Source organism: Oncorhynchus tshawytscha, linkage group LG14 (genome assembly GCF_018296145.1).
Source record: "Oncorhynchus tshawytscha isolate Ot180627B linkage group LG14, Otsh_v2.0, whole genome shotgun sequence".
NCBI lineage: Eukaryota > Metazoa > Chordata > Actinopteri > Salmoniformes > Salmonidae > Oncorhynchus > Oncorhynchus tshawytscha.
This window is the reverse complement of record NC_056442.1, coordinates 25,351,842-25,376,949: the sequence shown is the minus strand read 5'-3', so window position 1 is coordinate 25,376,949 and position 25,108 is coordinate 25,351,842. Positions and strand designations below refer to the sequence as shown.

Here is a 25,108-nt window from a genome sequence, read left to right as displayed (position 1 = left end):
TTTTGGTATACAGCGAAAGGGGTGAGGACGAGGAAGTGTAACATTTTTAGATGTCAATAATTGAAATAACCATGGACAGGATTCCCAGATCACAAATTGTAGATTTAAAAAGCTACACAGGGTCTGCTATGCCGGTAGATCTCAATGAGAACTCGCCTCACACATCTGATATCTGAACCCAGCAGGTTTAAACCCACTGAGCCTTTCATACGTGAATAGAAATGGGATATTCGGGTGTCTGTGCCAACGGGCCTAAGGGCAAAAGCACAAGCCCACAATGATCTCCAACCAAATTCTACGAGACGGAGTGGATATTGTCAAATCAATGATAATTGACCTGGCGGAGAGCAATCACAGTGTCTGTGCCATTAATGCTTTAATAAGCAATTGTCCATTTTCTGCACTTCTCCCACATCAGAACGCACCCTGAAGGCCACAGGACTGCCAACAAGTGGAAAAGCAATTAAAAAGTAAAGCATTGTGACACGGAAATGCTGCAAAGTGATACAAAATAACTTAGAGATGCAGACGTGATTCACTTTGACTGAGATGGTTACGTTTGGGTTGTTGAGGTGGTATCAATCTCAAAAGTGGTTCAGAATGTAGGACGTTTTCACTGCGATCTAAATGTTTGGGGATGTAGCAAGACGTTTGGGACATGAATTACGTTGAAGCACGCAAAGAAGAAAATGTTCAATTGGTATTAAACAGCCAAAGACGCCAATAAATCGTAATCAGCATGATTCTAAGTTACAGCGGACCTATACAGCACCTCGTCTAAAGAATGCGTCGACATGGACTGCTGTACTAATACATTCATGTCATGTGAATCTCATCTCGTGTGATGAGACTGACTTAAACAATCTTAGGGTTTAACAGATTAACTCTGAGCTGCTAGCCAAGCACATGAGGTTAAAAGGTAAATAGTTGCTAAAGCTAATGTTATACAACAGAGGTTTACTATTGCACACGAAGCATGTACAGTATAAAGATATTATTCTACAATTGATGACACCTGGAATTTCAAATAATCTTCACAAAACCCTTATTTTAATCAATATTAACGGGCGGATGTTGAGAAAGGCACATTATTTTGGTAATTTTTCTTGCACATGTTATGAGGCCCTTTGACTAGCACACCACAGCTACTGTGTAACAAAATAGTTTCTCTAAGGGTTCAGCTCCACCTATGCCTGTAATGTCATGACTAAGCCGCAAGCATCGGTAATGGAGTCACGGCAATATTATTTCTCTAGGCCACGGATATCGCAACAGCATGACAAAACCAGCTTATGGAATCAAACAGGCTACACTTTCTCAAGCAACAAATGACTACCCAGAGGCCCCGCCCCTTCTCTCATAGTGGCCCTTTTTCTTCTATCAGATTTGTCTGTTGAAACTGGGGAGTGACAAATGCATACTGTTTGGTTGGGCTACAGGGTGCACAACTGCAGTTTGTTGTGTAGTCATTGATAATTGAGGTAACTACTACAAAGTCAACTTGAAGCCAACTTCTGTTCACAAATGTAACTTCAGGAATCATGTTTTAATATTATGCTCAGTGAGTGACCCTGTATGGAAGGAAAACAACTAGGCATTGAGCAGAACATCTATTACTGTACAGAGCCGGGTGAAGGCTAAACTCACTCATAATTGAAGGAAATGAATGCACTGAGTAAACTGAATGACTAGATTTTTAAATGGATATTAATTGCTGAGCCTTGGTAACGTTCAACAGTAACTACGTTTGAATTGATTAACTTGATGATCAAGTCATTTAATTGATGGAAGTGATAAGAGAGAGGAAATCCAGTAAGTGGATTATAGGTCCTAAACCTGCTGGGCCGGGCTGTGACAACACCGGAGTGGTCAGCACACATTTGACCTACAGGTTAGCAATATAGGCTGTAGGCTACCACAGGCTTTGAGATATTCCCATTGTTCCACTACTGCATCAGCATGAGAGGATCAGGTGAATAGTTCTCTAGATGCTTCTCATTTTATTATAACTTTCAATTGGTCTTATGCCCGGATCAGATGACGATTCTAATTTTTTTTGTACCTTTTTTTAACTAGGCAAGTCAGCTAAGAACTAATTCTTATTTAAAATGACGGCCTACCAAAAGGCCTCCTGCGGGGACAGGGGCCTGGGATTAACAGAATGTGACTGGTAGAATGGGTGTTGTATGTGGAGGATGAGGGCTGCAGTAGGTATCTCAGAGAGGGGGGAGTGAGGCCTAAGAGGGTTTTATAAATAAGCATCAACCAGTGGGTCTTGCGACAGGTATACAGAGATTACCAGTTTACAGAGGAGTATGTGATATAGCGCAGTGATATAGAGGAGAATAGAGCGCAGTATATAGAGGAAAATAGAATGCAGTAAGGAGCATTGGTGGCAAATCTGATGGCCGAATGGTAAAGTACATCTAGCCACCCGAGAGCACCCTTACCTGCCAATTATGTCTCCATAATCTAGCTTGGGTAGGATGGTCATCTGAATCAGGGTTAGTTTGGCAGCTGGGGTGAAAGAGGAGAGATTACAATAGAGGAAACAAAGTCTAGATTTAACCTTAGCCTGCAGCTTTGATATGTGCTGAGAGAAGGACAGTGTACCGTCTAGCCATACTCCCAAGTACTTGTATGAGGTGACTACCTCAAGCTCTAAACCCTTAGAGGTAGTAATCACACCTGTGGGGAGAGGGGCATTCTTCTTACCAAACCACATTACCTTTGTTTTGGAGGTGTTCAGAACAAGGTTAAATGCAGAGAAAGCTTGTCGAACACTAAGAAAGCTTTGTTGTAGAGCGTTTTACACAAAATCCAGAGAGGGGCCAGAATGATGATGATGTTGATCTGTACAATCCCTCACACCTTACAGACAATAAGTGCTACAATTAATGAAATGGTACTGTGATATACATTTTCAGGTCAAGAGACACTGGATAGTTCTTGAATTCATGTCTTCAATATAATATTTGAATGTGATTTTCCCTTAGAACATGATTATGTGCTCTGATACAGTCGTATGGAGCAGAAAAGGCAAGCATATTCTACTGTGTATTAGTTCAAGTGCATTGATGCACTATGTATACAAAAGTATGTGGAGTGAAACATCTAGAAGTAACAACGGCTCAGCCGCAAAGTGGTAGGCCACACAGCTCACAGAACGGGACCGCCGAGTGCTGAAGCACGTAGCGCGTGAAAATCATCTGCCCCCGGTTGCAACACTCACTACCGAGTTCCAAACTGCCTCTGGAAGTAACATCAACGCAAGAACTGTTAGTCTGGACCTTCATGAAATGGGTTTCCATGGCCGAGCAGCAGCACACAAGCCTAAGATTACCATGCACAATGCCAAGCGTCGGCTGGCGTGGTGTAAAGGTCTCCGCCTTTGGACTCTGGAGCAGTGCAAAGATGTTGTCTGGAGTGATGATTCACGCTTTACCAACTGGCAGACCGACGGACAAATCTGGGTTTGGCAGATGCAAGAAAAACGCTACCTGTCCCAATGCATAGAGCCAACTTTAAAGTGTTTCATGGTTCAGGCTAGGCCCCTTAGTTCCGGTGAAGGGAAATCTTAACACTACAGCATGCAATGACATTCTAGACAATTATGTGCTTCCAACTTTGTGGCACAGTTTGGGGAAGGCCCTTTCCTGTTTCAGCATGACAATGCCCCCGTGCACAAAGTGAGGTCCATACAGAAAGGGTTTGTCGAGGTCGGTGTGGAAGAACTGGCCTGCACAAAGCCCCGACCTCAACCCCATCGAACACTTTTGGGATGAACTGGAACGCAGACTTCGAGCCAGGCCTAATCGCCCAACATCAGTGCCCGACCTCACCAATGCTCTTGGATAAACGGAAGTAAGTCCCCGCAGCAATGTTCCAACATCTAGTGGAAAGCTTTCCCAGAAAGGTGGAGGCTGTTATAGCAGCAAAGGGAGGATCAACTCCATATTAATGCCCATGATTTTGGAATGAGATGTTCGACGAGCATACTTTTGGTCACGTAGGGTACGTATAGAGAACATATAACAGCTTGGCATGCAGGGGCCCTGTAGGGCAATACAGCACAGTAAAGGGGTGTGTCTGGGTCAATGATTCCCAAACTCTATAGACAACCCGTCAGCAAATACACAACAATACTCTCGTTGCCTCTGTCTAGTGCAGTGTGTACACCTCACAATGGGTACAAAACCTAATATTGCTCTATAAAGATCAGATTGCTCTCATTTAACATTACAGAAAAAGAAAAATATCCTACATAACATCAATTTCCTCCAAGCTATTTTTCAGACATAAGTCATAATGGTTCATTCTTTACCATGCAGGCTATGCCAGAAATAAACTCTACATTAGCATACTTTTCAATTCAGTGGTAAAAAAAAAAATATCAGCAGGTGTGTGTGAGAGGGAGAGTGAGTTAGAGAGAAATATTGCTGTTGTGTCTTGCATAGGCCCCTCCAAATAATTTGTTTTTGGGAGGGGGGAGGGGTAGTCCTAGCCCCTCACTGACCTGCTAGACCAAAAACACATGTCGGTGACCACGTGACTAATGACATCTGTGTCCAACAATAACATAATAGCCTTAAATTGACAGCTTGCATTGTCTGGGAGGTGATTAACTACAGGCTAAAACTACTCCCAACAAAAAAAAAAGGCACAAAGACACGATGGATTCCATCCTCAGTGAAGCTTTTATGGCGCTTTGCACTTATTTTTCAGAACCGGGCGATTTGGGACTGTTGTGCAATTCGGAAATCAAACTGCGTTGTTATGTATTGTATGCTACCCAACACAGCCCTTGCCTCTCCTCTCCGACGTTGAAAAGAGTAGCCTCCTGTAATCCGCCGCTTCATCATCTCTGGGCGATTCTATGACGCACTTAACGTTTTCAGTGACTTCCAATGAATACCAGGGCACTGTCGTTTAAATTAGGCTACATCATTATTTTGCAGTTTGGGGATGATAATGTGATTGTGGCATAGACTACATAGTAGATTAGGCTGTGGAGCTATATCAAATCGCATATCAGATCAAATGAAAATAATTCACTTGAAATCCCCTCTTCCAAAAAAAAGCCTATTTTTATCACTACATTTCTCATCCGAAAGAGCCTATTTTTTAAATCATATAATACCCCATTTATGAGTATTTAACTTAGTTGATGTCCGATACAATTTAAAACACGTGACATTTCAATATTTTTTAATTAGATCACATTAGGCATCAGTAGCCTACACATTAGTGAACGTGCCAATGCAATCAGTGATCATTTCATTCCATGCTGGTTCTATGCACTGCAGACAAAACTCAGCATCACTTGGAGGCTGCGAACGAATGGAAAGTTGAGTTGAGACCTACCTGATAACCGCTGTATCACCCTGGCGGATAGTAATGTTGTCGGTCGCTCGCTGCATATCCACACTTCGGACGGGGAACCCTGTAGGAATAAGACACAGGAGTCTGAAAAAAGAAGCCTGCAATTGCCTCCAACACGGTCTCCTTCCGACCAGCATTTCCTAACCGGACGCGCAAAGATCCGAAAGAAAAGTGTTTGGACTTTGAAAGGGAATTGAAGTGGCGCTCCGACCCTTGGCAATATCCTACTCCACGACAAAGTGTGACTAACGGCTTCTATGATGTTGAGGAAGGTAAATATGCGTTGAAATAACGAAAACAAAATGGCTTGGAGGAAAACATATATTCCGTAAACCCTCTGTGCAAGCGCTGTATTCCACTGTGCGTTCTGCTCCCGCGCAAAGGCAGCGATGAGCAGGCAGCAGAGTTCTTTAGAGGTGGGGAGGAAATTCAAACCTCTCCAGTCACCAGCGCCTCTCACTCTAGCGCTCTCTCTACCCGATTACCCCACCCCCGTTTATACATCGCACTGCTGCCCCCTTCACGAGAGTCTGATGCGCCCTTATTGGTTGTCACGACAACAGCACCAGCTGAGGTCCCTTTCTGCTAGACCCAACTGCGGTCGGCAGCTGAGAGGAGAGGAAAGTCATTGGCCATGTGTCGAAGTAAATGCCTCGCTTGTTGTTCAAGGTCCACAAGTTAAGACTACATGCCAACATGGTCATAACATGACCCAAAGAAATTATAAGCAAAATGTAGTTAATGCAATTGAATTCATGAGCATACAAGTTCACATTTTAATTGATTGATGTTTTATTTATTTTTATTTAATCAAATGTGTGTGGGAGGCTTTTCAGCTGTGCATTAAAAACCTACAGTATTGGATGCATTGTGCTTGCTTTCCCCCATACATAGAAATAGAATGAATAGAATTCTAATTCTGTCATTCTATTTCTATGATCCCATATAGCCTACCTCAGGTATTTCAAAAGGACTGTAGGGCTACCAGTATAGCCCAACTAAGGAGCGAAATTGCTCAACACTGAAGACCTTGTCGAGCATAGCATAGCATAGCCACCTTATCTTACCTGGCTATGCACGGCCACCTGAACTGAACTCTGACATATAGCCTACATTAGAAAACTATTTTGACTCAAAATATTATTTCCGTGTTCTATTTTGGAAGCTAATGTATTTCATTAACGGCTACAGAAACATATTCTACTGTTCAGACATTCATTTTCTTTTTATCTTTAATACACTCACCACATGATGAAAGAGCTGATGGGTAAAGTTGTTTATTGTTTATAGGGTCATGCCCAATCTGTCATCATAAAACTGTGTCTAGACACATTGGCTTTGATTTTAACAAGGATGGTAATTATATTCACTTTGGCTGTTACTGGTGCAAGAGTTGCAAGGGCATGCCTCCAACTTCATCAGAAATGTAAATGTGGCAACCGAACAGTTTTTTTTCTTTTTTTCTTGCTAATCAGGAAACAGATTTAATAGTCTGTTTCCTTATGTTCAATCACCCCACAGCTTAATTAATTGTAAAGTGAAATCAGACAGTATTGCACATTTGATCATAATGGCAAAAATAGTAAACAGCATCAGCATTCTCTGCATGCCGTCTTCATCTCCGACATAGAACCTGTGTTTATATCCTGAATAAACACCCGTATTTGTTATTATGATTAATGATCGAATGTAATCCTTTGTTGACCGCCAAAGTAGCTTACAGCAGGGATCATCAACTAGATTCAGCCGTGGGACATTTTTTTCCTTCAGCGGATGGTCAGGGAGCCGGGAACATAATTATAAATCATTTGTAGACTGCAAATTGACCGCAAGAAGCCCAAACAGATAGAATATTTGATTAAAACACTTGCTTACATTTGAATATGATCACATACACAGTATCTCTCAATGATGCGTGGGAATACTTTGGAACAGAGTTCCCAAATTAAAATCACTTGGAGCTGATTTGCATGTGTTTTTACAGTCTTTAATGTCCAACAATTACAAAATAGCTCAAAAACCTGGTGGGCCAAATTCAGCCAGTTGTGGAACCCTGGCCAATAAGAACAGTCTGTGGTTCAGACAAATTGTGAAGAGTAGCACTAAAACACACTTGGTTTCTCAGTTTCAGCATCAGCAGCATTCTGCAATGAGGCTTTAGTATGAGATTAGCCCAGCATGGAACTGCATCTGTGAGAGATTGGAAAGAATTATGAGCATAATTAATATGGGACAGTTTATGGAAGTGCTAATACTAGTGCATTAGAGGGAGCACTAAAATGCTTTCCGCTGTGGATCCTCCCTCATGCTTCTTAGAACAAAATGTCAAACTCCATCTTCCTTTACGAAAAGCAACGGAGAAGTTTTAGCAAGATAGAATAGTTTGTACATGGCCAAGCTCTATGCATACTAAGGCCCATTGATTATTTTTTTTTTAGTATGGATAAACTCTTCTATTCATATTCAGAGCCAGATTAATTACGCATGTACTTTTTATTTGCAAGAGAGAATAGGCTACAACATTAAAGCAGATCAATAACACATTCATATTAAGATAATTAATTAAACATTAAAGTGAAAATTATTCATGTTATTCACTCACTCTTGACTTTCATGGTCTAGCTTTGTTCTTACCCTTTTAGTAACACTTGACAACTAGTGTCCTCACCTTATGACACAGTCATAACCATGTCATAATATGTCATGAGAGCTGACATAACGTTTCATAACCTGTTATAATATGGTCATAACACTGTCATGACATATATTTAGGCCGGTTGTGACATGTATTGCATTATTTTGTGGCTGGTTGTGACACCTTCATCAGAGTGCCAAAACCTACCACACAAGACAAAACATTCCGTTACGCCATAGCCTACTTGTCAACAGTATGTTTATGTTATATAACATTTGCTGGAATTGACCATATGAAATGATCATTGTAATTCCACACAACTTGATGTCAGACATGCACCTACCCCAATGCTCCATTTATGCTCAAACATAAATTCAATAAATGTGGAGTTTGACACTCTTATGTAGGTGTCATGAACAGCCATAAAATAACGCAATATGTTTAGAACAGCTGTAAATATATGGGTCGTGACAGTGTTACGACCATATTATGACACCTTATGTCAGCTGTCATGACATATGACACGGTTATGATCGTGTCATAACGCGTTAGGACGCTGGGTGTCAAGTAAAGTGTCACTGTTATTTTTCTTATTCTCCTCTGAAAATGATTGTTTTTGCACTAATACAAAATGTGTAAGTTAATCAGGCCCTAAATATCCCATTGAAACATTATGCTCATAGCCACAAGCCTTCCACTGATGCAACATGGGCGAGATCATTTAGAGCTACACCCCGCTCTCTTTTCCTCCCTCACATTCTGTACATTATCCTACTGCATTAGCATTATCCTACTGCAGTACAGTGACGTGATTGAGCACCAAGAACACTGAGAGAAGACCGGGAGAGAGAACTCCCCTCCTCCTTCTTTGCCCACCATATCGTCAACATATGATATGGTTACCGTTCATCTGTATTCCGAGCCTGAACGCTGCCCTCGACCACACACTAGACTAGCGAAACCCACTCAGCCCTTCCTCACACAGACCTCCCCACATACTGTACACTGCTGAAAGAAAGAAGACTGACAGAACTAGTTCCATGGCACTGGGCTGCTCCAAGCTCCGGCGATACCAGGGGTATTGAAACACTGGAAAGCCCTGTTGTATGTTAGGAACGACATACTGTACTATGCAAATCACGTTGTAATACAGTATGAATTGTACTAGCGAGTGAATTTAGATGTTGAAGGTACAGTATGCATAGATATAAGTCCACGTGCATGAAGGACAGCAATTTTAGAGGCATTCTAGAGATGAGAAAAACAACCGTAATCCTACTCAGCATATTTATGCTTACGCATAACATGCAGCATGGTGGAGATTTGTCATGACTATCGCTATTTGCACCAAGTTGTCACTCCACATGTCTGGAGAAAGTGTTGTTCCTCTGTCTTATAACAAACTGTTATTGGGTAAGAGCAGAATGTGGTGAGATAACACTGAGTGAGTGAACCGTATTGAGAGAACAGTGAATGAGCCTCAAAACTAGAACCTGAAATGAGGTCCATTTAAAGCCTGCTAAGCTGAACAAAGAGTTCTGTTATCCCCTCATTAAACGATCCCCCTCTTCAAATTGACAAACTCAAAAATATTGGAGAAGCAATTTCAGGTAAAAAAAAGGGTTGATCATTATTGAACTCTGCCAGGCATGATTCTTCACGAACTGTGTAGGGTAACCTGGTTATAAACACAAATGGTTCTAGGACCATTACTGAACTTTGGGTGATCAATGAGGCATTCTCACCCCTGAGATCATACTATTACCTAACTTACTATGGCCCGTGTCAAAAGGGGAAAGGGAACATTAAGGGAACACACCCACCGACAGTGTGTTCTGATTCATTTCATTCTCTTTGTGGGGGGAAGAGTGGATGCATAATTTACCTTGACATTCCCGTCATACGCGAGCTCCTGGCAGCGAAATGCATGATATGCAGGAAAAAGGATACGGCACCCGCACTCAGCAATATATCACAGGAGGAACACAATGAATTACACAATACATTACATCTACAGCCAGATGAGCCGTTTGTCAGCAAAACTCAAGCTGGCAGCAAAGATAATAAAAGAGAATGGGCACAAAGAATGGCAATGTTGTGCACAAAGTGGTGATTGACCTCCTTTTAGGGTTTCTGATGAGGGAGAAACCTTGTTAAGCCCTCAACTAGCACTGAAATTTCAAATCAATTGCCTTGGCATGACTAAGATATTTCCAGAAGTAACCAGATTGATCCTGTTCAGGATCAGGTGAAAGGATGGGTGGAATTTTTTGCCATATTATTTACAGCTATCCAATCAGATCTACAGGAATGCGTAGGAAGTAGGGGCTAGGCATACATTTGGAATTCAGCAAAAGTGTAAAACTTTGCTTATTTGGTGACGTTTCCTCTGTCAGCAAATGTTGTCCAGTGAGCCATGAGATCTTTATGCTGACGTCAGTGCTGATAATGTCCCAACTGATAATATTCAAACGCACGGCGAGCAAGTTTTTTAAATTTAAATCCCCAGCAGCATAGATTGATTACATGCCAAGCCAAAATAAGCATATTGTTTGCGCAGTACTGGGATCCAAAACATCAGTCACACTAATGTGTTCTCTGTTAACAGATTTTCTTGAAATATTTGGCTTGGCAAAAGCCATTCATGGTTCCTCCACAAATACTTTGCTTCACACATGGAATAAACACCCCCAAAAACTATTTGGTCAATGTAGCTAGGTTGCCAGAGATGTTTACCTTCATAAAGATGATCACAAGGTCGAAAACACAACTCGGAAGTGAATGCTACAGTAATAACCGTATGCATTCATTTTTTGTTTTCACACAAGATGTTCTTTCCTCAAGTCCTGTATGTAATAGAGTTCATTTTATTATTTGCAGAAAATCCATGTGCAAAAAAAGATAACGGTCAGCAAGAAGCCTCTGAATGCTAAAATCCTACACAAGGTTAAAATCCTCACAGACATTATGTACAGTCTTGTGAGGTGAACAGGGACTGAGGTGTGAAAACACTCTGCATTATCGGATGTATGAACATTCCGATGAATATGCAATTACAAGAAGCCCTGCATATTGCACGATTGCTGAAATGATAACTCACATGCAACCGAGAGTCAAATCCAGAGTGCACAACCTTCTCCAAGTCAAGGCCAAAAGATTTATGAATTCAGACATCACTGTTCCAACAATGTATTCTGTGATCAAAGGGAATCAAATGCATCTGGTATGGGTCAGTCTCCATGCAAATGGAGATCCTGACATTACGCCCCATGATTGGAGAAGCTAATCATGCAGCGACTCATTCTGAAGGCGTGACGGTGGGAGTTTGACCTTTCCCAGAGTCTCCACCAACCCTCAGGTCATTATTTTGCTATTCATTTCACAAACAGGCTGTCCACATAGAGGCGTAGTACATAAATAGAGCAATAGAAATATTGTATTGAAGGCGAAAAGCACAAGAAACAAAGCAACTGAACGCTGAGGTGTCAACAAAGGTGTTGACATACTGTACAGTACACAAACTATCATAAAGGTTTCGCTAGTCGTTTATGTTTTATATACTGCAAATTTATATTACTTGTTAGAGACTCAATGCCACAAACAGCCATTGCAGACACTATGTGCTAACACTAGACTCACCTTGTTGCAGTGCAGTCTTTTAAGACAAACATAGCGACCAAATCAAACTACAAATCTTAAAAGATCCACTGTACCGTTCACTATCTGCCTCATAGCCTCATAGCATATCTTATACACCCTATTTTGTCAGCTTGGATTTTGGTTACAATCAACAATTGTTCAATTTACTGCTTCAACCAACTTATTTATCAGTTTGCTTAGTTTTTTTGCCTCTATGTAATGTTCAGCTTAGTGAGTTGTTGTGTGTTCTAACTTTTCTATGGGGCCTCTGTAAACGTAGGGACATGGGAATAGTGGATGACTTGAAGGCAAATCTGTGAAAACACAACAGAAATGTACCACTGCATGAGTCTTGAAGGTTACACAGGAAAATGGGATTCTTTTGTTTTGATTGTTGATCTGCAAAAGGTCACTCTGGAGGGGGGAAAAAATCCCTTGGGATGTACATTTGAATTTAGGCCTAATTCTAGCATATTTCCTCCAAAAACATACACTACCGTTCAAAAGTTTGTGGTCACATAGACATTTCCTTGTTTTTGAAAGAAAAGCACATCTTTTGTCCATTAAAATAACATCAAATTGATCAGAATACAGTGTAGACATTGTTAATGTTGTAAATGACTATTGTAGCTAGAAACGGCAGATTTTTTAAAATAGAATATCTACATAGGAGTACAGAGGCCCATTATCAGCCACCATCACTCCTGTGTTCCAATGGCACTTTGTGTTAGCTAATCCAAATTTATCATTTTAAAAGGATAATTGATCATTAGAAACCCTTTTGCAATTAAATCAGAACAACAATAGACTGACAGGTTTCAGAAGAAAGGTGTCACACCCAGATCAGTTTCACCTGTCCTCGTTATTGTCTCCACCCCCTCAAGGTGTTGCTTGTTTTCACCAGTGTATTTATCCCTGTGTTTCCTGTCTCTCTGTGCCAGTTCGTCTTGTATGTTTATCAAGTCAACCAGCGTGTTTTTCCCTTACTCCTTTTCTATTCTCCTTTGCTAGTCCTCCTGGTCCTGACCCTTGCCTGTTTTCTGGACTCCATGCCCGCCTGCCTGACCTGACCTTGAGCCTGCCTGCCCTTTGGTACCTCCTGAACTCTGAACTGGTTTTGACCTTTTCCCTTGGATTTATTAAACATCTTAAACTCCAACCATCTTCCTCCTGTGTCTGCATCTGGGTCTCGCCTTGTGTCCTGATAAAAGGTCTTTGTTTCTAGCCATTTTGCGCCTGAAATCGAATCCACAAATGCTGATGCTCCAGATACTCAACTAGTCTAAAGAAGGCCAGTTTTATTGCTTCTTTAATCATCACGACAGTTTCCAGTGGTGCTAAAATAATTGCAAAAGGGTTTTCTAACGATCAATCAGCCATTTCCAGCTACAGTAATCATTTACAACATTAACAATGTCTACACTGTATTTCTGATCAATTTGATGGTATTTTAATGGACAAAAAAATGTTTTTCTTTCAAAAACAAGTACATTTCTAAGTGACCCCAAACTTATGAACGGTAGTGTACATATTACCTCAACTACCTCGACTAACCTGTATATAGCCTCGTTATTGTTATTTTATTGTTTTACTTTCTTTTTACTTTAGTTTATATCGTAAATATTTTCTAAACTCTTAGTTTTCTTAACTGCATTGTTGATTATGGGCTTGTAAGTAAGCATTTCCCGTTCAGGTCGACACCTGTTGAATTCGGTGCGTGTTACAAATAAAATTGTATTTTATTTGTTTCTCACGCAAACACACACACCTTCTCAAGCAAACACACACTTTTCCACTTCCTTGCAGTCTACAGCCTTCATCCCTTAATGGCTGGCCAGTAGAAAGCAGACTCTTTCAGACCCAGATGAATTATGCAGTACTTCTCCATATGAATGGATAGAGTCCCTTGATAAAGAAATAAGTTCCTAGGATCTCTGGAGACAGAAGCCCTGAAGGCCTATCTCTAGGCCCTCAGCCAAAATCTGCATGATTTAAATTTTTCTAATTAGTATCCCATATAAAAGTACAGAGCAATAATTGCAACAGCCACTGCCATCTCGACCCATTTCTTTCAACATAGACCATTTGCTGTAAGTTATCATCTTTTTCACTTTCAAATCAAAACCACGAAACAAAAGATAACTTTGTTGCAGTGCTAATGACAGATCGGCAGAATCATTTGAAGGGAGTACAGTAGAACTCCCTAATTGCCAATGAGGACTTCACACACAGTCTTGAGAAATGTACATTCCCTTTTACTGTATCAGCTAATAAGAGGAAATGTAATTAATTTGAATTATCATAGCATTAAATGATCATACAGCCATGAAGCTAAGAATGAAATCTATTAGTGTTCCTCTGATGAAATTGTTTATGATAGATCAGGACATCTAAGCTTATGGTACAGTTAATGCTACTAGGAGAAGGAGTACTATCTTGCACCCGCTTGCTATATGTTAGGCTCTAGCCTGGTACATTTTCATCTACACTACCTCTATGAACAGACACCCATAGTAACTACAGTAATTATGCTAATCCCATAGTTTCCGCATAGCTTGTTTACCGCTGGGGTAGCTGGATGGATTATCAGACTCTTAACCTAAGGAGAACCTTATAGCCCCTCCTGCAGGGCTAATTGCTCTGTCTGTCCTCAGCAAGAGATGAGTTCTTCTGTTGTGCTGCCTGTTGGAAATGGACCAGTGCGTGATGGAAGGAGGGACGGGAAGGGAAGGTCAGAAGGGAGCGGAGGTGACCTATAATCCATCACTGTGTTATTAGGCCTCATGCATAATGACCCAGAGTAGGACACGCTGACACTAGCCAGCGGCGAGTCCTGGGATGCACAGCGCAGTCAGAGCAGCTCCTCCATCTGCTGTAGCTGCACCATGCGAGCTCAGCCAAGGGCAGAGACACCTCAGTTTGCACTGTGGTATCATTACTATTTCACAGGCCCTACAACTACCACTCAGCACTCTCATAGGGTTGCCACTGCTCTGCCTTGTAGAATCACTGGGTTGTAGCCATGTCATGGGACAACTACGTATGTCCCACAGAATATTTTCCTCACGGTTATGTAACGTTGAATATCTCAGACCTTCTACATCTACAGTGGCTGGCTGTCAGACATCAACTCCTTCTTGAAGAACCACTATCCCTCATGAGCCTCATAGCATCAGTCTTACAGAGTCAGTCTCACTCTGTCCATTATGAGATTTGCCTTGCACAGTCACAGTCTCAAAGCACAGTCTCAAATCAACTTGCAGAATCACTGTCTCGCTATCCTAAAATCACTGTCAGTCTTAGGGGAGATAAATATGCTGAGGAGCCTTGTGGTCTGTCTTACACCATCACAATCTCCTAGAATGGTGTTCTGTAACAGCCGGGCTTAAAGCCACTCTCACTTCATCACAATCTTATTTGAGTCACTGCAACACTATCGGTTGAAACCATTTTGCTTTCTGAAAGCATCATACTACCACAAAATCCCTCTGTGTCACATGTCACTGGCTTGCCGCATTGTGAAAGCATCATACTACCACAAAATCCCTCTGTGTCACATGCCACTGGCTTGCCGCATTGTGAAAGCATCATACTACCACAAAATCCCTCTGTGTCACATGTCACTGGCTTGCCGCATTGTGAAAGCATCATACTACCACAAAATCCCTCTGTGTCACATGCCACTGGCTTGCCACATTGTGAAAGCATCATACTACCACAAAATCCCTGTGTCACATGCCACTGGCTTGCCGCATTGTGAAAGCATCATACTACCACAAAATCCCTCTGTGTCACATGCCACTGGCTTGCCGCATTGTGAAAGCATCATACTACCACAAAATCCCTCTGCCACTGGCTTGCATTATTTCCGGTTTTAAAATTGATTCCCATCAATATTGTATGACACCATCATGCTCAACGTTAAATGTTATGTGCTTTGTGCAGGGAAGCAAGGAGCTTGTGTTTTGTTTCCACTGGCCAAGGAATAAAATAATAATAAACTGTCACATGAAGGCAATTAAGTTCTTTAAAGTTCTTTAAATGACAAAACAATGCATTCTTGGCAACAGTATAAAAAAAATATTAAACAAAGAGGATTTATTTAGAAATAACCAGGGTAAAGCGGTAAATGTACAGCATGAATGAATAATGGAGATGTTAATGGCAAAACTGATAGAATCAGGACAAGAAGGGGAAAGGAAAAGAATATGCAGAGTTTGTCTGACGTATTTCGAGCATGTGATTCAAAGGACAAAAGCAATAAAATTATTTGAAAGTCTTGAAACAAATATCCTAATAATAAAAGTAACAGGTACAGATTACACACCCATATTCAAACCAGGGAAAAGAAGATGATGAATGAGCTGGACATCTCTCTTAAAATGATTTATATATAGCCTACACTAGATGACTATAGGGGGCACAATGTTGAGGCCACCATGCCTCCATCTTGGTATTCGTCCACCATTGTAAAAAATATTTTGGAATCTATAGAAATGGATTTATTAATGTCTACATTCATTTTTGCATTGTTTCTTCAATTACAGACACCTTAATGCACGCTTATAATTATGTTATGTGAGCAAAACATAAAAAAATATAAAAACAAATATAGTGCATATACCGTTCAAAATTTTGGGGTCGCATAAAAAAAATTTTGTCCATTAAAATAACATCAAATTGAGCAGAAATTGTTATATATTTTACCCCTTTTTCGTGGTATCCAATTGTTAGTAGCTACTATCTTGCGTCCTCCGATACACAACCCAACCAAGCCGAGTTAAGTCCAACCCGGAAGCCAGCCGCACCTGGCAACCTTGGTTAGCGCGCACTGCACCCTTTTACCAAATAGGGCTATCGTCTGTATTGTCACAACACAACTGATTGGCTCAAATGCATTAAGAAGGAAAGAAATTCCACAAATTAAATTTGAACAAACACACCTGTTAACTGAAATGCATTCCAGATGACTACCTCATGATGCTGGTTGAGAGAATGCCAAGAGTGTGCAAAGCTGTCATCAAGGCAAAGGGTGGCTACTTTGAACAATCTCAAATATAAAGTATATTTGGATTTGTTTAACACTTTTTTGGTTACTACATAATTCCATGTTTGTTATTTTATAGTTTTGATGTCTTCACTATTATTCTACAATGTAGAAAATAGCAAAAATGAAGAAAAACCCTGGAATGAGTAGGATATTTCCAACCAATCAAAAGTTGGACACACCTACTCATTCCAGGGTTTTTCTTTAGGTGTGGGAAAAGTTCCAGGGGTTCGAGTCTGCTACCATTCATGCATTGTTCTGTGACCTGTGCAGCCTATGGATCAAAAGGGAGGGTATTTTGTACACTGTCATAACGTATTCTAACGTCCGTGTGAAGACTGTTTGGTAACACAGATACCAAACAACATGCATCTCCTTGGAGAAGTGAGGACAATATCAGTTAATTGTCAGGAAAATATATCCTACCTAAATACAAGGTCTTTTATACACAAATCGGAACACTTTTAACCATGTCATTTTCAGTCCGTTTACCTTGTTTCCTTGAGAAGATTAAAACGTTTTTGAGGACCTGTGTGTGCAGTTCATTGCTTTCCAATGGAGAAGCTCCTTGACTAGGCCACAGTCATCCTCAGTCTTTATCGGGACCCAGCTGAGTCTGTCTCAAGTCTGAGGGCCGTTTGGTTCAAACCTGCCGCTCTTGTTGCTGATCAAGAGCGCCCTGACTGGTTGCATCACTGCCTGATACGGCAACTGCTCGACCTCCGACCTTAAGGCACTACAGAGGCTAGTGCGAACGGCCCAGTACATCACTGGGGCCAAGCTTCCTGCCATCCAGGACCTCTATACAAGGCGGTGTCAGAGGAAGGCCCTGAAAATTGTCAAAGACTCCAGCCACCCTAGTCATAGACTGTTCTCTCTGCTACCACACGGCAAGCGGTACCGGAGCGCCAAGTCTAGGTGCAAGAGGCTTCTAAACAGCTTCTACCCCAAGCCAATAAACTCCTGAACATCTAGTCAAATGGCTACCCAGACTATTCACATTGCCATCCCACCTCCCCTCTCCACACCACTGCCACTCTCTGTTGTCGTCTATGCATAGTCACTTTAATTAACTCTACCTACATGTACATACTACCTCAACTAACTGGAACCCCCACACATTGACTCTGTACCGGCACACCCCTGTAAATATTTATTTTCATATTTTACCGTTCCTCTTTAATTACTTGTTACTTTTATCTCTTAATCTTAGCCGTATTCTGTGAAACTGCACTGTCGGTTAGGGGCTCGTAAGTAAGCATTTCACTGTAAGCATTTCACTGTACCTGTTGTATTTGGCGCATGTGACTAATCACATTTGATTTGATTTGATAGGAGAAGCTTTGTCGTAGACGGGAGGTGTGAGAGAAGGCGAAGGGGTAAGGGTTCCTGCTTGGACCCCTCTGGCTCTATCTCTGTGCTCTCTGGCTGGTAAAAGTGGGTTTGGTGTGTATTCCCTCTGTCCTTGTCGTCAGGCGTGGATGCGTTGGTGAGTCACTGCTCTACAGATCCTTATAGTAGCTAGGTCTGTTTAAAATGAATAATAAATGTTAAGCCTTGTTAAACCTTTGAACAAACAACATTCTGAAGTCCTTGCATTTGTGGCTATTAGCCGTGTTCTGGGTCTATGAATACGCTTGTAAAATATGAACCATATCAGCCCCAGTTAAATACCAAAGTGCATTCCATTATTTGCATTGGGCTGAGCTATTATCATGACCTTCTTTTTAATAAAGCATAATGTCATGTCATTTGGAATGTGTTCAAATGTACCAGATAAAGCACAAGAACGCAGTCAAAATGTTGTTTAAAACAGCATAGCAAATGTTTATCGGAGGATTCCCTTGTTAGTGAGTCCGTCAAGTCTAAGACATCAAAGCAAAATCTCGATTTGCTTTTATGTGGAAATTCTGCCGTTTCTGATGTCCATCTTAAATCATATAGCACCATAGTCTGGCCTCAATTAAATTGGTCTTCAAATGTGAAAATGTGAAAGTATCCTCTGAGATAATATTTAATGTTTCAGGGTTTTCAGAGAGACCTAATTATGAAGTTAAAGGGCTGAAAGCCAGCGGAAGATTGTTAGGTGCTCTCTGTTCCATTATTTCAGAGACAGCAGTGCCTATCCAATTTCTGAATCTCTCATTTGAAAAAAATGGAAAGACCAAAAACAAAGGCTCAAAGACAGTCAGTCACAGCACACAGGTCATTAGAAGAGCACCATCTCAAATCAAATGTGATACCAAACCATATTGTAATGGAAACAGGCAGGGTGAGTGAGCTTGTCCGCAGTGGTCGGGGAACCCTCAACCTTCTGGCCCGTAGCCCTGCGCGCCATCGGCTGCATCAAGAAAGCGTACTCAATTGGCGGAGTACATATCTGCGCTTATCAACACAGGGTCTGGGCAGAAGGTTGTAACACTACAAATCTACCCCAAAGTAAGTTGATATTGACCCCACACATGGCATAGTACAGAACCTTTCTAACGAGCTTGAACTTTGCATGATTGCCATTTAATGAAATACCTTGGAAAATGACAGTGACAGGATAAACCTGCTAGTAGATCTTTGTAGATTAAAGGTGCTATTGGTGAAGAAAAAAAATCCAAGGAGGACCTATAAGCATTCTTCATATAATTAAAATACCATTAATTTATGGCATGTTTATTATGGCATGTTGAATAGAACAGAGTAAAAAGAGATCAGACGGGATTAGTTTTTGACACGGTCTTCGTCAAGGAGAACAATAACACAGTGAAACAAAATGGTGTTTGCATGAATCAGAAATGGCAGTTCTATCCTAGAGGATGGTACGTTTTATTTTAGGTGATGAACAGATCCTACTACCCCAAAAGGCAGTGCCATGGAACGATGACAGACTGCACGATGATTGTGTTTTACCACTTATGTCGTAGTTTCACCCAGAATGGCCACTTGGAATATCACATCTCTTGTAGCTATTTGAGAATCAAATTTTTCACGAGCTCACTCAATGTCTTGAAGAAATGACAATCAAAAGCATTCAACCCGGGAGCAGAATAATTATAACATGGATTCAGGATACCTAAAAACTAGGCCGATTGAAAAAGTTTAACAGGTTTTGGTTGGGCTCTTTCCTCCCAGCCTTTGTTGTCATGCATCTCTCAGATAGGTCTTGCTTTCTCATTTCCAAAAGATTTACAACCGGCACTTTAATAATCACAAACGTCCCAATTTTCTATTTCCATTTTGTCTATGACGTGAAAGAGTGCTTTGGCTTTTATGAAGATCTGTTACACTTTGTTCAAGAAAATACATTAACATGACATGAAAATACCGGCTTTCATATTTTAAAAGGATAAGGATCAACGTATTTTCAAAGATAAATGAAGACCTCTTTATGTCTATTTTTATATTAGGGACATTTTCTGCAACTCCGAGAGGTGTTCTCATATGTCTTGGGGCGTGATATTGTGTATGCAACAAACAAAAAAAAGGTACTGAAAAAGAACATGACACTGAATTGTTAAGTGCTTTTTGTTTTCTTATGAGAAACTAGTCTTGTCAATCTATGACTCTTTTTGACTGAGCCACATCTGCCTTTATTTGGGGGAGCCATGGACAACTATAATATAATAGAATTTTGTTATCCCATTGGAGATGGAAATCCTTATTTTTGCTCTACTACCAAACCCCCAAAATATGTGGGATATTCATGATCATTTGATTTTGTATTCACAGTTCTCCCACCGTTGTCAGAAATGTCCAAAATAACACACTTGTTGCCTCTGTATTGGTGGAGGTGCATCTTCAGATGTAGGGGTGATGCCCTGACACTAGTTGTCAGAGCATTGAGTCCTCTGGCTATACCGATGCATGTGACTGACATGTGGTAGAAATACACTACAACGTTAGCCTTTACATCTACCATAAATTAGTGGGCAATTCCAGAGTGACAATACACTGTCAGAATGCTTAAAACAAGTCATTTCATGCGAGGCCATTTTCATGTAAAGGTTTTCACTACTCCATACATGACTAGGCACACTTATCAGTCCACCATCACCATTTACCCAAGAGTCTGCCTACCTCAAAGCATGTTATTTACAATTGCATCCACCCTGTGCTTTCCTTGCCATTATGCAGACTGAATAAAAATAGCATGATTCTACGTACTGAGCTCCTCAAGTGAATCCTACATTGTATTCTCATCTCCACCCATGGCCAAGGCAAGGGGTTTGTGTACTATCATACTGAATACATTTCACAAAATAACTGACGCACCTTCCTAAAAACCTATGTAGGGAAGGGGATACCTAGTCAGTTTCACAAATGAATGGTTCAATTGAAATGTGTCTTCCTCATTTAACGCAACCCCTCTGAATCAGAGCGGTGCAGGGGGCTTCCTTAATCAACATCCACGGCGCCTGGGGAGCAGTTGTTGTTGGGGGTTAACTGCCTTGATCAAGGGCAGAACAGCAGATTTTTCCCACTTGCCAGCTCGGGATTTGAACCGGCGACCTTTTGGTTACTGGCCCAACGCTCTTAACCGCTAGGCGCCCTGCCCCCCTGTATCTCATTTGGTTGTGAATAACAACTAGGGTTGCAAAGTGAGGGTATATTGGTGGAAAAGTTTACCAGTAAACTACCAGAACGTTGGTATCTTTCAAGGATTTTATGTAATCTATCACAAGACATCTAGTGGCCCTTTTGGGTAATTCAGATTATCACAGGTGTCTGTAATAATCTCTGGCCATCTGTGTGGCCATATCACATGTAAAATAATGACAAAGCTGTAAAAAAAAGTGTCCCAAATATAAACCATAGTGAATACATTTGGCGTTTAATGTGAGGGTTTCCGCATGAAATATCCTTTACAAACGTCTATTTATTTTACTATGTCAATATGTATTTGTTGTCAATGTTTTGGGTCAAACTGGTGGCAGTTGTGAAAAACATTGCAGAGTTAATTGAAAATAATGTTGTTGTTGCATAGATGCTTTTTTCATTATTTATGCTATTTTCTCTTGAACCATATGGTCTATCTACTAGAAACTCATAGACAATATATACATATAATACATGAATACTATATATTAAATACGTTTTTAAAAGGTTGTTCAAGTATAAGTTATATGACCATAGAGTTTCTGTTAATTACCTAAATTACTGAAGCTTTTACAACCCTAAATACAACACAAGAGGAGAGAGGATTTCACTACACCCGCAATAACATCTGCTGTGTGTATGTGACCAAATACAATACGATTTGACTGAGATGGGGGAGGGGATAAAATGAGAACGATAGGAGTGCAGTCCAGGTGGTAGAGGAATGAAATGACAAGAAACAGAAGACACGGAAACCTGGGATAGAGACGGCAATCAGTGAGAATGAAGAGAGAAAAGAGAGTGAGAGAGCAGAGGGCAGTGAGCGAGATACATAAGAGGGAGGCGGGAATATGAGAAGGGGAGGAAAATGAGAACATGAGAGATGTGTGACGAGGAGAGAGAGATGAGACAAAAGCAGATGAAGAGTCCAGATATTAGGTCAAGTGACGAAGCTGACTCAGTAGCTCCCGTCAAGAACGCGCATTATTAGCGCGTTCATGTTTCCCCATATATCTAGTAATTAATTTCTCCTAAATGTATTTACTGTTGTTGTTTTCCTCTTTTGCCAGTATCATGGGTATTTAATTTTACTTAAGTAAAAATGCTTTAAAGTACTACTTAAGCCATGTTGGTGGGGTATCTGTACTTTACTATTTATATTTTTGACAACTTTTACTTCACTACATTCCCGAAGAAAATGTTTTACTTTTTACTCCATACATTTTCCCTGACACCCAAAAGTACATTTTGAAAGCTTTGCAGGAATGGAAATTGGTCAAATTCACACACTTACCAAGAGAACAACCCTGGTCATCCCTACTGCCTCTGATTTAGCAGACTCACGAAACACACATCCTTAGTTTGCAAAATGTCTGAGTGTTGGAGTGTGCCCCTGGCAATTTTTTTCATACATTTAGCTTTTTACATTTTAAAATATGGTGCCATTTGCTTAAGATAAGGAATTTGAAATCATTAATACTTTTACTTTTGATACTTAAGTATTTTTTTTAGCAATTACATGTAAAAAACGAATACTTTGACTTTTACTCAAGTAGTATTTTACTGGTTACCCTCACTTTTACTTGAGTAATCTTCTATTAAGGTATCTTTACTTTTTCTCAAGTATGACAATTGGATACTTTTCCCACCGCTGTATTCAGTGCATAATGGGGGCGCAGCTCCATAAGTAACACCCCAACCCCGGCCTCCATAAGTAACACCCCAACCCCGGCCTCCATAAGTAACACCCCAACCCCGGCCTCCATAAGTAACACCCCAACACCCCAACCCCGGCCTCCATAAGTAACACCCCAACCCCGGCCTCCATAAGTAACACCCCAACCCCGGCCTCCATAAGTAACACCCCAACCCCGGCCTCCATAAGTAACACCCCAACCCCGGCCTCCATAAGTAACACCCCAACCCCGGCCTCCATAAGTAACACCCCAACCCCGGCCTCCACCCCCAACCCCGGCCTCCATAAGTAACACCCCAACCCCGGCCTCCATAAGTAACACCCCAACCCCGGCCTCCATAAGTAACACCCCAACCCCGGCCTCCATAAGTAACACCCCAACCCCGGCCTCCATAAGTAACACCCCAACCCCGGCCTCCATAAGTAACACCCCAACCCCGGCCTCCATAAGTAACACCCCAACCCCGGCCTCCATAAGTAACACCCCAACCCCGGCCTCCATAAGTAACACCCCAACCCCGGCCTCCATAAGTAACACCCCAACCCCGGCCTCCATAAGTAACACCCCAACCCCGGCCTCCATAAGTAACACCCCAACCCCGGCCTCCATAAGTAACACCCCAACCCCGGCCTCCATAAGTAACACCCCAACCCCGGCCTCCATAAGTAACACCCCAACCCCGGCCTCCATAAGTAACCCCCAACCCCGGCCTCCAAGTAACACCCCAACCCCGGCCTCCATAAGTAACACCCCAACCCCGGCCTCCATAAGTAACACCCCAACCCCGGCCTCCATAAGTAACACCCCAACCCCGGCCTCCATAAGTAACACCCCAACCCCGGCCTCCATAAGTAACACCCCAACCCCGGCCTCCATAAGTAACACCCCAACCCCGGCCTCCATAAGTAACACCCCAACCCCGGCCTCCATAAGTAACACCCCAACCCCGGCCTCCATAAGTAACACCCCAATGTAAGCTAGATGCCCTCAATCTCACACAAGTGATCAAGGAACCCACCAGGTACAACCCTTAATCCGTAAACATGGGCACCCTCATAGATATTATCCTAACCCACTTGCCCTCCAAATACACTTCTGCTGTTTTCAATCAGGATCTCAGAGATCTCCGCCTCATTGCCTGTATCTGTAATGGGTCCGAGGTCAAACGACCACCCCTCATCACTGTCAAATGCTCCCTAAAACACTTTTGAGAGCAGGCCTTTCTAATTGACCTGGCCCGGGTATCCTGGAAGGATATTGACCTCATCCCGTCAGTAGAGGATGCTTGGTTGTTCTTTAAAAGTAATTTCCTCACCATCTTAAATAAGCATGTCCCTTTCAAAAAATGTAGAACGAAGAACAGATATAGATATATTTACAAAATAGCCTCCAACACTCAACTCAGCAAACTGGATGCAGTCTATCACAGTGCCATCCGTTTTGTCACCAAAGCCCATATACCACCCACCAATGCGACCTGTATGCTCTCGTCGGCTGGCCCTCGCTAGATATTCGTCGCCAAACCCACTGACTCCAGGTCATCTATGTCTTTGCTAGGTAAAAAGCTCCGCCTTATCTCAGCTCACTGGTCACCATAGCAACACCCACCCGTAGCATGCGCTCCAGCAGGTATATCTCACTGGTCATCCCCAAAGCCAACACCTCTTTTCGACGCCTTTCCTTCCAGTTCTCTGCTGCCAATGACTGGAACGAATTGCAAAAATTGCTAAAGTTGGAGACTTCACCAACTTTAAGCATCAGCTATCTGAGCAGCTTACAGATCGCTGCATCTGTACACAGTCCATCTGTAAATAGCCCATCTAACTACCTACCTCATCCCCATATTGTTTTGATATACCTTTTTTGCTCTTTTGCACACCAGTATTTCTACTTGCACATCATCATCTGCACATCTATCACTCCAGTGTTAATTTGCTAAATTGTAATTACTTCACTACTACGGTCTATTTATTGCCTTACCTCCTTACTACATTTGCACACATTGTATATAGATTATTCTATTGTGTTATTGACTGTACTTTTGTTTATCCCACGTGTAACTCTGTGTTTTTTGTCGCAATGCTTTGCCTTATCTTGGCCGGGTCGCAGTTGTGAATGAGA

The 25,108-nt window shown here is 41.6% G+C and overlaps 1 protein-coding gene across 4 annotated transcripts in view; it reads right to left on the bottom strand.

Annotated features, from left to right (window-relative positions):
* The window catches only part of LOC112266834 (limbic system-associated membrane protein), a 1,006,051-nt gene that overhangs the window by 137,288 nt on the left and 843,655 nt on the right, over positions 1 to 25,108 (bottom strand). For 3 of the 4 annotated variants that reach the window (XM_024444690.2, XM_024444693.2, XM_024444691.2), the window contains exon 2: positions 5,365 to 5,443. In XM_024444690.2, coding sequence (XP_024300458.1) covers positions 5,365 to 5,443 — 79 coding nt within the window. Of the gene's footprint in view, positions 1 to 5,364; positions 5,883 to 25,108 lie in introns of those variants that run through there. The other variant, XM_024444689.2, reaches the window with a different exon arrangement.